This window comes from Spermophilus citellus (assembly GCF_964194105.1).
Source record: "Spermophilus citellus genome assembly, chromosome: 6".
In the NCBI taxonomy this organism is placed as follows: domain Eukaryota; kingdom Metazoa; phylum Chordata; class Mammalia; order Rodentia; family Sciuridae; genus Spermophilus; species Spermophilus citellus.
Window position 1 is genome coordinate 128329473 of NC_138187.1, and position 15396 is coordinate 128344868.

Consider the following 15396-nt stretch of genomic DNA (forward strand, 5'->3'; position numbering starts at 1 on the left):
AGCCATTGCCTGGACCCAGCCCAGCAATTCTGATTAACTGAGCCCTGGATTTCCTTGTCTAATAAGCTCACAGGTGATGGCAGCTGGGCTGGTTCAAGGACCATACATGGAGAATCTTTGCTCCTTGATAGCCACAGGCCGCCTGTCTATGGAGGACATTCTTTTGGCCAAGGAGTGACAGGCTGGAGCACTCAGAGACATCGCACATTCCCACTCTGTGTCTTCCCCATCCTTCCCAAGTGAACCTAAGCCTGCCCTTCCAGTTTCACACCCATGGCTCCCTGGCCTCACACAAAGTTTCTGAAGAAACTCTGCTCTCCTGTGTTGGCTTATGGGCTCATTCCTCCTAGAATCTGCATAAACCATAGAAATAAATAGTCTTCATTGTGTAACCAGACACATGTGAGGCCTCTCATGAAGCCTTCCTGGGATCTCTGCCTTTGAGGCAGCACTGTAGGAGAGAAATAAATCACCAGCCACAAACATGAACTAACTACATGTGTAATTTTTGCTTTTCTGGCAACTAAATTTCAAAAAGTAAGAGAAGTAGATTTTTTTTAAACCCAATATATAGAAAATGTTATCTTTCAATATGCCAATAACAAAGTATGGATGTGATCTTTTATTCATTTTCTTTTCCATATGAAATCTTCAGAACCCAATATATGTTGTGTACTTACAGCTTGCCTCAATTAGGACTTGCTACCTTCAAATGCTCAATGGTGCTAGTAGCTCTCATACTAGATAGCTCAGATACCAATGTATTTTTTTTTCTTTACTCTGAATTCCCTCAGCCCTCTTTCAATGCCCCTCTTGGAACACACATCACTTTCTTGTTTTTATTGCTAGTCTGTTTGCAACTTGAAGGTGATGGCTGTGTTTTAATGCTGCTATTTTTTTATTCTCCTGAAGTGTCTAGTACTGGCCTGTATGGAGGACATGATCAATGAGCATTGGTTGATGAATGAACATAGAAACACATGAATATAGGGACAGAGAAAGACCCATGGGAACATCTGACTTTGAGGGTCTCCTCCCAGTCACTGTGACATTTCTTTTCTCTGGTTTATGCATGGCTATTAGATCTTAGAGGAGAGAATAATTCAAGTTTTAGGACCCTCCCCCTGATACGTTTCCGGTTTCACTTAACTCTTCAACTCAGTGCATTAAAAAAAAAAAATCCCACCAGGAGGGCCCAGGAAACAGGAAAAATAGTTGTGCTGTTGGTTTCATGTTTGGAGAAGAACAGGGTTTCACTATCTCCGTGGCACTTGGCGTGAAAGTGGGCTTTGTTGCTGGAGACACTGCTCCTATTCAGGGCCCCCTTTCCCAGCTGCTGAGAGCCGGGCTGTGTTTTGACAGACAGGCCGAATGCAATGCAGACAGTTGTTTTAATTTCCAGCCAGATGCAGACATCACTCACAAGGAGCCTGAAACCCAAGAAAGGGAGCTGGGCACTGGACTGCTGCTCTCAGGCCCTGCAGGGTGGGTCGGAGGGGGCAAGCGGAAGCCCACCAGGAAGCTAGGGTCCCAACTAACCTGAGGGCTGTGAGCCATCAGTTCCAGGAGAGCCACCTTAGAAGGTCTCCTGTAGGCACCTGTTAGGAAGGTACTTCAAGTAGGTATCACAGGCCATGAGTCAGGGTTCAAAGGTTGCTCTTTAAAGCAGTGTGAAATCAGTCAGGGGTGGGATGACTAGATGTTATCTTTCTACTGTCAAGTTATACAGGTCAGAAATCACAAATAGTCTCAGAGAGGAATTGGGTAAACTGTGGGAAATAGAATCCTGGAATGTCAAAATTGGAAGGGACAGATGCACCCTACCTCTGAAGGCAAATATCCCCCGAACTGCTCTTGCTCCCCCGGAATAGATGTTCACCTGGGCAGCAGGTCGTTGGCAGTACTGGCAGGCTCCAACTTTCTTCTGTTGAGCTTTCCTGAAACTTTTTATTCATGGATCCTACTGCAGCCACACTGCAGCCCTTCACACATTGGAAAATAGCCTTCAAGGCTACTTGGAGACTCCTCTTCTGTGGAGTGGGCTAACCAAAAGTCCCAGGTCCATCCAGGTCCCAGAGGGACCTCATCTGTGCCCTACCTCAGATGACCTGTGGGAAGGATCTTAAGTTAAGCAATACCCCAGGAAGACAAGCTGCTCATAACTCCCCAGTGTGTCAGCCCCTCTTGGGTCTGACACTATGTGGATTTGGGTAGCCCATGATCAAATTAGCAATGTTAGTTCTCACCCTGGCAGGGCATATTGGACTTAGAGGCAACTCAAGCTCTCAGGTGTATATCATGCAGAGATGTTTAAACCAGCTATCCCCAATCTACACTTAGAGTATCCGTTTTAAAAGTCAGTTTGCAAGATTTTACACTTGTCCTCTCAGCATTTCATGTGTTTTTTATTATTATTATTATTATTATTATTATTATTATTATTATTGAGGGAAGATTAGGGATGTTTAAGGCCAATCATGACACTCATTTACAGAAAAGCCTTGTGTTGTGGAATGTTAAGTGTTAGGATATACTAAAGACAAGTAGGGCACAACAGAGTAAAGGCAGTCTGGTCTCTGCCCACCCAATGGACACCTTCCATTCAGTTACACTGAACTTGTCTATGCCTTCTTTGCTCATTATGATACCTCTGCTGAGATTGGACTTCCAAGTCCCTGCATCTGGCTCATTCTTATACTTCAAGACTCACCCTTCCACCCCCTGGTCTCTTCCTCCTGACAGGTTGTCCTCAGTGACCCTACTACTCTAAGCTCCCAAGGTCCCCTGCAATCAAACCAATCCTGTATTACAAACACTCGGCACAATGTGAAGCAACTCTCATTTGGTAATTACCAAGTCCCCCTGACTGTGAAGCTCCACGAGGGCAGAATCTGCATGTAGTTTGCTGTGGTTTCTTTATTGCTTAGCACCAGAGTGGACATCTGAGAAACCTTAGCTGAATGAATAGTGTTGGGGTCCATCCTGAACTTCCCAAGAGGATGATGCTGTGAAATTATCTTCATCATAGCCTTCATCCTGCTGCCAAAAGCTGGACCACAGTTTATTTTCACCTGAGCTTACACATCCAGTTGGTGGGGGACCTCTATGCCCTAGCAAATGAGAACCCATTGTCAGTCCAACAAATGTTTTTGCAGCCCAACAGCCTTCTGCCCCAGCCAGCAACAGAAACCTAGGACACATCAAATGGAAAACTTCAGTCCCCTGACCCATTGCCTGATCTTTACACACATGTTAAACAGGTGGGAGAGAGTGATGTCCAAACAGGTCCAGCTCACATCCCTACAGGGCCCCACCAGAAAGCCAGGAGGAGTTTCCAAGGGCTGTCCTTTCTGGGGGCAGGGACTTGATCGATCTGCAAATCCCCACTTTCCAGGCAAGACAGAATCAGACAAGCAGCTCTTCTCTGTGGAGGTTCCCATTTAGCCAGACTTTTGAAAGGATGGGAGATTTACTAGGGAAACTGAATGCAGCCATCAGAGAATGGGATAATTGGATCCAGGTGGTATGTTTGGTTGGCTGTAAAGAGCCTGTGCCATACTATGAATATTATTTGATGGGAAAAGTTTCTCCTTCTCTCCCTTTTAAAATGTGTTCTGTGCAGGCAGGATGTCTCAGCCCAAGCCCAGCTGAAAGCTCTTCAGAGATGAGTTTGTGCCACTCAATAGCCTTTCAGCAGAGTTAACCATTTTTAGCACTTGCCCGTGTTTGCCCAGCTCTAGGGAGGACGTCGGAGGCAGGCAGCAATAGGTTGGGGAGTTTTCTTTTACCTCTAGCAAAGTCAAGAAATCTTGGGACTGCCACGCATTCTGCTTAGCCCTACCTGACCTAGCCAGAAAAGACATGAAAACATCAAGGTCACTGATTTGCCACCAGTGTCACCTTCTTATGGGACATGTTAGGGCAGAGTGCCTGGATATAGGTGAGTCTGAACACACATTCTCAAATTGTCACAACCTGACCTCCCTGTGCTCCCTTTCCTCTCCCCACCAGGTCACCAGGGTCCCTGTGGAGTCATGTGAACAATACACAACTTGTGGGGAGTGCCTGAGCTCCGGGGATCCTCACTGTGGCTGGTGCACTCTGCACAACATGTAAGTTGGGAATGTTCTGGAAGAGGAGCTGGCATGCAGAAGATAGGGGGGTTTCCTAGAATGATGGTATGGGACAGCAATTTGCAGAAAGGAGGAATTTCCTTCTTATGAGGAGTAATTCTAAAGGTGAATGCAGAGGTGGGAGGCAGGGAGAGGGGACTGCTATCTGTGTGTAGTGCATTTGCCTCTCTGTCTTGCCCTCTCGGCCATGTTGGAGTGATGTGGTGGTATCCTTGTATCATTAGAGAACTCACAGGGAAGTTGTGGAAGAATCTCCAGGCCTTAGGGCTTGCAGGACATGCCAAAGGTGCCGCACTGGAGTTGGGACGTTTGCTCTCCAGCTAGCTGCCATGTGACCCTGGATAGGTCCTCTGACAACTCTAGGCCTCCATTTCCCTGTTGCTAAATAGGAAAAATGCCTGTTTCACAGGTGAATTGTTACAACTAAATGAAATAATAAGTGCTTTGGAAATAAGGAAGCCCAGGAGAGGCTACACAAATCAAAATAACTATTATGGACGCTTTACCCTTGGGAGGACCCTTCTGGCCTCATTATTTCATGATTCCAAGAAGTCCACATCTCACTCCAACTGGCCTCTTATCCCTATTCAGATACATCCCCACCATTGAATACCAGCTCAATAGAAATGCAAAATCACACTTAAACTTCCTAATTCGAAGAGCCCCAGAGGGAGAAAAAAGGGTGAAAACCCGAAAGGCGGGAGCTGGCTAGGAATTCTGTTGCCCAATGGAGCTGGAAACTCCATGGCTCAGGGCCAGCCAGCGAAGCATCTCCATGAAATCTGCTGGGTTTGGGGTGGAGGCGGAGGCGGAGGGCCAGAGTTCAGGGTCCTGGACAATAGCTCTTGGCTTGCAGCCTCTGCAGCAGGTGTTGGGAGAGCTGAGAGGGAGGGAGAGAGGCTGGCGCTTCACAGATGCAAAATCTGGACTGGATTTGTTTCCATGAACACTGGGTTCCCTACTTGGGTTTTGGAGGGACAAGATGCCACAGAAAGTTTTGCAAAAATACTCTTAGCAAAACCCAGACAGCGAGTCTCCAGGTAGATCAGACATATGGTAAAGATGCCGAGGCCACCCAATCTGCACCCCAGGACTGGCAAAGGGAGTAAATTTGGGCTCCCTTCAGCAGGGTCTCTCTTGAAGAGACTGTGTTTCTCTGATGAACCTAACAAAGCTGGGTGCAGTGGCACATGTCTGTAATTCCAGTTACTTGAGAGGCTAAGGCAGGAGGATTACAGGTTCAAGGCCAGCCTGGGCAGCTTAATGAGACCCTGCTACAAAATGAACTCCCAGTTAGAGTACTTGCCTAGCCATGTGCGAGGCTCAGGTTTTAATCCCCAGTGCTGTAGAAATAAGGGAGGGAGGGAGGGAGGGAGGGAGGGAGGGAGGAAGGAAGGAAGGAAGGAAGGAAGGAAGGAAGGAAGGAAGGAAGGAAGGAAGGAAGGAAGGAAGGAAAGGAAGGAGACAGTAGTACAGTCTACCTGCAGCTCTGGGCTACATGCCCCGTGGCTCTGCAGTGACCATGACCAGCTATATCTCCAACTCCTGGCCCCTTCCCAACCTGCCTCTGACACTTCTCACATGTAGAACATCATGCAGAATTATAGATCGGAGATGCTCATTTAGTCAACAGCAAGCACATCTGCTTTCCCCAACTTGTACCACCACCCATGGTTGGGTCAACAATGCCCAAGTCTTCCAGCTGCCCCATGTCACGCCATTATCCTCCTGGTACACGACAGTTGTGTCTCCTTGAATGACTGAGCCTCATCAGGACAGTTTCCTCTTCTCCCTGAACTTCTTACCTGTCCTCAGAGAATCCTACTTACGGGTCACCCAGTATTCCACCTGCCAAGAACACCTCGAGAACAGAAGTTTCTCCATGCCTGGTCATTCTCATGTTTACAGACCCTTCTGCAATACTCTCTTGCCTGCCCAGATGAAAAGACAGGACCCCACCTCCCGGGGCTCACAGGCCGGCTTCTTTAATGGAGCCAGAGGGCTGAGGGAGATTGCTAAAGAGCCTCTGGGCCCAGGGGGATTGGAAACCCTCCTGTCTCTTCTGTATGCCTTGCTCTTGCAAGTGTGTTATTGTCTCCCAGGCTATTTATCTCTGTTAGGGCTGTTGCCATAAATAGTATGATAAAAAAGAGCCATTTCAGTGAGTCAATGAGATAAAGGCTCCAGTCAAGAGCTCACTTTAGAGCTATCTTAAGGATTCACTTAAACCTCAATAATTCTTTTCTTTGACAGCATTCATATTTAGATCCATTATGTGCCTGGAAAGGAAGAGGGGGAGGAGCTTGGGGGGATTTGGGGTGGGAATCACAGCTTGATCGTGGAATCTTGTCCTGTCCCTGAGCTATTTGGTTTGGAGCAACACCAAGCCCTGGAGTGTGTCCCCATGGGACACAGCAGGTGGCAGCCTGAAGCTCCTGCTTGTGGGCATCACTGCATCCACCTGCTACTGTGGGCAGAGGAGCCTGGAGCCCAAGATGAAGATGTCCAGAGAAATAGCCACACAAGCTTTCTGACAGAGGCAACCCTGGCCATAGCTCCTTTCTGCCTCTCTGTCTCCAGGCATTATTTCACGACACAAACATTTATTTAAAATATACCCTGTGACAGGTAGAACATCTCAATGAATAAAACATGACCTCTCCATTTAAAGAGCCATCAATCCACACACAGGATCATATGCACATTGTCCCACACAGCTTAGGCCCAGTCTCATTTTCTAAATTCTTCTGGAGGTGAATAATGATATTAATCATCATCATCAATAATATTGGTATTACAAGCGCTGACCCTGGCATGGCTCCTAAGTGTCAAGCTATATTCTAAGCATTATCTTATTAATCCTTCCACCAGCCCTGTGAGGTATTGCCACTCTTGCCCTTTTACAGTTGAGGAAACTTAGAACAGAGTGAATCAGTCACTTTCCCAAGGAGCCACAGCTATAGGGTAAGAGGTCTGGGGTTAGGACCCACAATCTTGGCTCCAGAGTTCAAGTTCTTAGCCCATTGCTAAGCTACTTCTAAAGTTCCCCCAAACTTCCCTCACTCACTCATCTGAGCATTCCTATGGTCCTGGTAAGGGATTTTTTTTTTTTTAATATCTAAACTGTGTCCCTTGTATTGAGAATTAATGCTCCTTCCCCTTAGTCTGTCCTTAGCTGCATGCCATGAATACCATCTGGAAGTCACTAAAGTCCTCTGAAGTACAGTGAAAGTCACCAGGAGCAGACAAGCCACCAGTCTCTGGGCAGCAAACCCCTCTCACCAGGGGACAATGGCATCAAACACACGGGTCCCAGAGGCCTGACCTCTTGTGAATCTGTGTCTGTGTCAGGTGCTCCCGCAGGGACAAGTGCCAGCGGGCCTGGGAACCAAATCGATTTGCTGCCAGCATCAGCCGGTGCATGAGCCTCGCAGTACATCCAAGCAGCATCTCCGTGTCTGAGCACAGCCGGCTGGTAGGTATCTTAGCAGGGAGGCAGAGGGAGGAAGGGGGGGGGCACGCATCTTTGTGGGTGGGCTCCTTTAAGGCTTGCACAAGTATCTGAATATCGATCCCACCTGAAATGTCTGAGGAAACTTTTCAGAAAACATAGGGGTAACTCTTATTGTAAAGGGTCATCCTCCCTGAAAATTTATTGCCCATTGATCTCTTTTGTAAATCTAAATTTTGCATGTAGTAGCAAACATCTGTGACAATACCAATCCAATACCAAATGGCACATTCTTTAGTGTGGGCTGTGTTGACAGTATTTCACTCTTTCAAGAAATCTGCAAGTTGCCTTTGTGTTGAGGGGTGTGAGGGTGGTGATAAGACAGAGACCAAGACTCAATTTGAAGTCAGTGTGTGCTTAAAGAGAGTATTCAAAAGAATAGAATAGCCCTGAACCACCTGTCAAGTTACAACCCAAAATAGTTCATGTCCTCAAGCCTTGACTGCTTTTTCATCCTGCAGATTTTTATGAGCATTCACGAATGTTAATTAGTTAATGAGCCTTCCAAGATTCGGATTCATTCATCCCTACCAGGAGGTGTAGGCTCCAAGGGAGCTAAGAGAACCAGCAGAGGGGTTTGTACCTAAGTCTCTTGCCCCATGGAAATGAAACTGGGGCAGAGATCCACTGGCCCACAGACACATGGCAAGGCCAGGGGACAGCCATAGTGACTAGAGAAGCGGCTGCCAGGTGTTAGTAGGGAGACCAAGGGAAGCTGGCCTGTCCTGTGGCCCTCAACTTGAAGGCAGCCCCACAGGGGTATTTTCACCATGAACCCTGGGACACTCCTCATCACCAGAGGGAGCCAGTGACACTTCTTTCCTATTCAAGCATGGTGAGCTCATATATTGTCGCTGAGCACAAACTCATCGAAAAGTGCCCTGAACTGAGAGCAGCATTTTCTCATTTTCTATTAAGAAATTCTTCTGAACATCTATGATATTTTTACCACTAAAAGGAGGGTCCTCAAACTTGACAAGGCTGGAAACCACTAGCTAAATGATTGGAACCCCTAGGTCCCAGACACCATGAAGCTGTTGGTGGCCTCCCTTCTGTGGTCCTCTGAGCTCCTTGTGAACTTCCTGCCCCACTCCAGGACCTACCAGAGAGCAGAGGGCTGGGAAGGAACATAGGAGCAGAAATTCTAGGAATCCCACAACCTGATAAGCAGCCTTTGAATGAGTAAGAGCCAGGTTGGAGAGCGGCTGTAACCCCCCAGCTAGTGCACTCCTAGCAGACCACGAGACTGGCCGTACCTACTCTACCAGGGGCCCAGATTAAGGCCTGGTAGATGAAGACTTCAGCTCAGGACACGCTTCCAAGGTCCCATGGAGTCTTGCAATTAATTTCCTTGTCAAATTGATCAGGGTCTAGAATGGATTTTGGTACCTTTCCCTCTAATGGCCCTAAACCCCTCTGTTTTCTGATGCTCGATAAGATTGAAAAAATCAATTAATAATAATATTAATAAAGATCCTACACACCAATGAGCAATTCATTTCTGTAATTGTTCTGTGACAGACCTGGAAGGTCACCTAGACCAGCGCCCTTCTTTTAGAGATGAGGTAAGGGGAGCAATAGGTCCCTGCAGGGCTGAGCTTGCAGCCGGTCTTCTGAGCTCTTTGTTCCTCCCACAGCTCAGCCTGGTTGTGAGTGATGCTCCTGATCTCTCCGCTGGTATCGCCTGTGCCTTTGGGAACCTGACGGAGGTAGAGGGGCAGGTGTCCGGGAGCCAGGTCATCTGTGTCTCCCCTGGGCCTAAAGATGTCCCTGTCATCCCTGTGGATCAAGGTAAGAAGTGTCTGTTGGGAGAGCTACATGTGGGGGGGCTGTTCTATTCTACCATGGCGGAGATGAGGGTCACAAGTCGTGGTCTGACTGAGTCTTCAAATCCCAGATGCTAATATTGTCTTATTCAACTTGTTTGAATTTGAAAGCAAACTGTCATGTCCCCAAGCAAAATTCAGGAAGATATAAAATGCTTGCTCCCACATGGATTAAGTCTGTGCACAGTCTGCAGACTGCCTGTCCCTTTTGGGAATGGGGGTGGCTTCAGTCAATGGTTTTTAGTGGGTTATCTCTACAGAACTGGGGGCTTGAGGGGTTCTGGCCTAATATTTCTAAAATTATTTCAGTAACTGAACATGCTTAACCAAGGCAAGGGGCTCTGTGAACTCTGCTACTCCCCTCCTGGGTCTGGGTCTGAGGAATGGACTGGTAACTAGCCAAAGGGATTTTCTCGGGAGAAGGTACAGGCAGGTTCATTCCGTCTACCATCTGCACTCTCAGAAAGCCCTTGGATGGCTGAACAATTTGCTCTCTCTCTCAGGCTGTCCATCAGGTCCCCAGGTTTTCACTACACCCCATTCTTTTCTTTTTCCCCAGACTGGTTTGGGCTGGAGCTACAGCTGAGGTCCAAGGAGACAGGGAAGATATTTGTCAGCACCGAGTTCAAGTTTTACAACTGCAGCGCCCACCAACTGTAAGCACTTCTCAGGAGGAGTCTTGCCTTTGGTCTAGATATGAGTATGGGGTTTCCCTTCCTTGGTTCTAAGCTCCTGTAGGACAGGAATTGTATAGTAGTCACTTCACAGCATCCCTCGGGGGTCTGGAACATGGCTTGGACAGAGGATGCTGTCTGGTCACACTCCACCATCCCTGATTTCAATCAGTAGCCCCCATCCCAGCATACTCTCCCCCATACCACCCTCAAGTTAAAAAGTTAAAAATGGTAAAAAGAGAGCCTTGACCCAAGAACCTTAAGAAAATGTCCTTTCTTGAAGCCAACTGCATTGGTTTCCTAAATAGAGATTGACAGTGAATGGAGTTTGGACATGTCCCCCAAAAGCAAATGAAGAGGGACTCAGAGCAAGGGGACTCAGCTCTGCACTCAGGCACCCACAAAGGAGGTCAGGGCAAGGGGGAAGCAGCCTCTCTCAGCACACAGAGGAAGGAGCTGGACTAGGTAGGAACAGTAGAGGCTTTAAGCCCACCATGTCCCAAACTCATCCTTTAACTTAAAAAAAAAAAAAAGGCGGGAAAGCCAGACAGACCAAAACACCAATCTCCAGAGCCTCAACAGCCTGACCTCACCAGCCCCCTCCAGCTGCTGAATGCCTACCAACTGGTGCCTTCCAGCTAGGAGATCCCACAACTGTTTAGGCAGCTGGAAGTATTGCACAAGAAAAAGCAAGGTCACGAGTGCAGGAGAGAGAGAGACCTACGCTTGGTTTCTTCTGATTTTCTCTGGAAGAAGAACCAAAACACAGAAGATTCCCACATAAGCTGGACATTTTGAGACTATTTAGTTTAGAGAAAGGGAACTACATGTGGTTCTATAATAGGGCCACATGATTGTCAATTGTCATAAGACTAATAACAAGGGGAAAGATGTGAAGCCCATCAACATGCCAAAGGCACTAGTAATTGGAAGTTTTTATGGAGTTATTCCTCCCATTTTCTAGAATAGGAACCACTGAGATCTATATAATAGACATAATTCCAGGGTCACTGAGTCCGTAGGATTCAAGTTGTGGGCACAAAGGGCTCAGCAATCAAGGTGGGGAAAGGATCTGTTTGCAGATAAGCCTTAAAAGAATCTTTAGCCATAAAGTAGATAAATGAGCTAGTCCTCCCTCGTCTCCCCTTTTCTGATCTTGATTTTCATGATTAGAATAATTTTCTAGAGTCCTAGCATCTTTGCAGTAGTCAGGAAAGGAGACATATCTGAACCCCATTGGGATGACTCAATAGATAACCCTGAAAAAGAAAAAACAAGAGGTAAAAATGGCAGGCAGGAACCAGGGTAGGGCAGACAGTGGTGCAAGCTAAAATTAGGACCAAAGTGCCCGCTAATCACTGCATTCCAACCCCATCTAAGTCCGCCTTGGATATGCAAGCATCATGGAGAGAGAACCTCTCAACTTCCTTCACAAACAACACAGTGGTAACAGAATCCATTGTTTGTGAGAGCACCCTCATCTCCATGGCAATCTAGTGTGATGTCACCACTTTCAATGATGGATTGCTATGGCAACAAAGATGCTGTCACAGGCAGCAAATTTTAGCAGGGGAAAAAAAAAACAGATCTTCTTGACAGCAAAGATTTTATTGCCAAATATTATCTATCTTGCCCCACTCTACCTCTGGCATTCACAGGTCAAAGTCACAGAATCAAATTTACTTCTTTCCTTTTAATATGGTAAACTGAGGCCCACAGAGAATACAATGATGGTCACACTATTAGCCAGTGAAAGATCCAGGTCTACAGTCCAAATGGATACCATCATCCTTTGGTCCTTGGTCTGTTTTCATTATTTACTTGCTGAATCGCAAGATATTATCAAAAACCAATCAATCAGGGAGTACACAAAATAGCATTGGCCTAAGCTCAGAAACTAAATAACTTTGGACATAAACATAAAAGAATAAAAATAATCAGCACGGGGAAGATGAAGTTAGATAAGCGAATGCCCCTAACATACTGGAGCCTATTAACCCACGACCTCTCAATCGATGCCCAATCACCCAGTTGTACCCAGACTCCCACCAGGTGGCGCCAGATTGCAGACTTGGTCCTGTCCAAGCCAGATTAGTCTAGTTATGAAAAACTAGAGTAGGAGAGCTTGGAAGACCATCCCCCTCTAGAAAACGCATTTCTATTATAATGGTCTGATCACACAAACAGAGACAAAGTAATATACACAGCCTCCAGATGAAACCAGGGGGAAATAAATGCTCTCTGGCAAGAAAGGTGTGTGTCATGCACCTATTCTGATGCTTCCTCCCTGGATTATTAGGAGTATGAGACAAATTTACCATTTAATCCTGTTAACTCCCCCGAGCCCTGTAACAGAGGTGCTATGAACCAATTGTTGATTCTCAAATGTTATTTAAGAGGTTGAAATAACAGGTGATTTAAGCACTTGAAAATAACATATTTAGCATTGTACTTTTCAAAACCATTTTCTGTACATTATCTTATTTGATTACCAAACAGCCCTGTGGAGTAGATGGGAATGTTTTGTTACAGATAGATAAAGAAACTCCAATTCAGAAAGTTAAGTGACTTACTTAGGGTGACCCCAGTGGCAACAGCAGAAGCAAAACTATAATCAGACCTGTCCAATTTCTACCTCCATGCTCTTTTTACTCAGTCTTACAAACAATGGTATCTTGGTAAAGGTTTAACTACCAGCAATCATGGGACAAAAAAAAAAAAGAAAGAAAAACTAGTTTGGTAACATTTACTCTTTTTGGGGGGGTGTACCAGAGATTGAACCGAGGGGAACTTACCCACTGAACCACATCCCCAGGTTTAGCAATATATGAAAATGTACACTGTCACCTATAAATATTTGTAGCTCTCACATGCGCTACGGGGAAGGTACAGCCCACTGCTGCATTCTAAGTGCATTATTTCTACTCCAGTCCTGGTTTCTTTCTGGTCTCATGAACATCCTGGCTCAAGAATCCATAGTTCTCGGTACTAGAGGACGCTCCAGTTATCTGCCCTCCTGAGAGTAAAACTAGAATTTAAATATAAGATAACAGACTTCTATCATGACCTGTGGCTCCTTGGCTTGTCCTCTTCTTGTCTCCATCCTTGCAGGTGCCTGTCCTGTGTCAACAGCGCCTTCCGCTGCCATTGGTGCAAGTACCGCAACCTCTGCACTCATGACCCCACGACCTGCTCCTTCCAAGAGGGACGGATCAACATTTCAGAGGTAAAAAGGCTCACCCTGGCATGGCGATGTGCCAAAGAATCTGAATAGCCCCTTCCTTTTCAGATGGTCAATCCAATGGCTTGATCATCTCTTGTGCTGGCCCAATTTGGTCCTTTGATTAGATGTGGTCCTTCTACATGCTTAAAAGCCGTGTTGTTATAAAGCTCGAGAAACTGTCAGCAAATGACCCCAGAGGCAAAGGCCATAACAAGTGGACTCCTCAAACTCTGCATTCAGGGGTTGAGTCTAGAAGCTGAGAGGAAACATATCCAACCCAACAGACTCTGTGATCTGGAAGAGGGTAGTGAATGGCATGTATTCTTTGAGTCTGGCCATTTGCTTGGCTGTAGACATAACTGAGTTCAATAGAACATTCACTCTCAACCATTCTTTCATGCCAACTTCTCTTCCAACTCTCAAATTCAATGATTCTTTGATGTGTGTCTGGGTGGGTGGCCTTATGGAAAGAGAAGAAAATTCAACTGGTGAAAGAACCAGGCATTGCTAAAAGTCCAATCTCATTATGTAGCTGAAGCTCCATCTCTAAAGGCTGATCCATCTCTCTTATCAACACAGTGAAATATCACACTGCTTATCTTCCAGTGAATATTCCATTTCATGATTACTCATTGATGTTGACTCTTTCTTATATGTCCCCAGCATACCTCAGGATGATGAAGGCTACTGGGTCAATTTCCCTTTCTGGTACTTTTAGCCATGGGTGACCAGTTGAGTTTGAAGAACTATAGAGACCTTATGTATTCATATATATGCCCAAGTGCATATACACAAGTTTCTCTCTTGTTCTACCATTTAGAATTCCGCAACTATTTATAGGTGACAGTGTACATTTTCATATATTACTGAACCTTTCTGCACAGATATTTTTCTCCAGTAGACTACAGTCTCCTTAAAGGCAAGGATCACAGCTTATCTTTATATCCTTAGTATCTTCTTAAGTGAATATGAGTAGAATGAATGTGTGGAACACATGGATAAACTAGTCACTTCTGTACCCAAGTCCCATTGATGAACATTGGGTCTGCTTGTCTAAGACTTCCAGAAATGGGGTCTCTTGTATCTCCTCATCTCAACAGCTGTGCCGGTAGCTTTCATGAGTATACATAAGAAAGTAGACCTTGAAAGGTTTCTGAAACACACACCCATGGCCTTGAGCTCTTTTTAGTTTCTGAAACAACATGTGTTATATTCAGTCAGGAAAAAAATGGAATTTGTCTATCTTAAAAGGGAGAGACATAGATGGTCCCTAATGGGAACATTGAAGGCAGACCCGTCCACAGTTGCCTCAAAAGGATAGAATCAGGCACGTAGTTACCCTGGGAATGATCCAAAAAGGATTTCCCTTGCCAGTTGGTATGCTGGGATGCAGCTGGCCTGAAATCACTACACTGGTCTTAGTGAACACTGGAAATTAATCACAGCCCTGGAACTTTGCAGAGGTCTGAACCAGCCTTCTTACTCAGAGAAAAGGGCCTGAGAGCTGAAGGTATGGGGTGGTGGGTGCAGCTAGGGAGCCCATAGAAGAATAACTGAAGAAAACAAGTTGCAGAGGGCCTGATTAGAGGTGCAGGTTGGGCAGTAGAAGATGGGAGATCATTGGTCTTAGAAACTGGCCTTCACTTTGGCCACTCAAAACTTCTAAGTTACTTAATTAAATAGGAGGAGGAGGAACTCAGAACCCAGAAAGAGGGTGAAGGATAGATTTAGACAAGAAGGAGCAGCTGCCCCACTTTCTACTGGGGCCACCCCCTCAGGCAGAAAGAAACCCAAAGCCAAGCCTGATCTCGACCTGCAGCTGGAGTGAGGGCAGGCAGGGTGTCACATGGAGCAAGACAAATAAACTCAGCCTGGATGAGGGCTGAGCCCCAGAAGGCTAATTGGAAGCAGGCCGGGCCTCCTTCACACTGTGTAGAAGCCACTGAAACACAGCTCCCTGTCAGCCACAGATGAGAGGCCTGGACATTCCAGAGAGCGGGTTGGAAAAAAGCTGTTGCCTCTCTACAAC

At 46.2% G+C, this 15396-nt stretch overlaps 1 protein-coding gene across 1 annotated transcript in view; it reads left to right on the forward strand.

Annotated features, from left to right (window-relative positions):
• The window catches only part of PLXNA2 (plexin A2), a 215145-nt gene that overhangs the window by 134629 nt on the left and 65120 nt on the right, over nucleotides 1–15396 (forward strand). The window contains exons 5-9 of the mRNA XM_081298858.1: nucleotides 4012–4112; nucleotides 7485–7608; nucleotides 9282–9435; nucleotides 10030–10126; nucleotides 13256–13370. Of these exons, the coding sequence (XP_081154984.1) occupies nucleotides 4012–4112; nucleotides 7485–7608; nucleotides 9282–9435; nucleotides 10030–10126; nucleotides 13256–13370 (591 nt within the window). The remainder of the gene's footprint in view (nucleotides 1–4011; nucleotides 4113–7484; nucleotides 7609–9281; nucleotides 9436–10029; nucleotides 10127–13255; nucleotides 13371–15396) is intronic.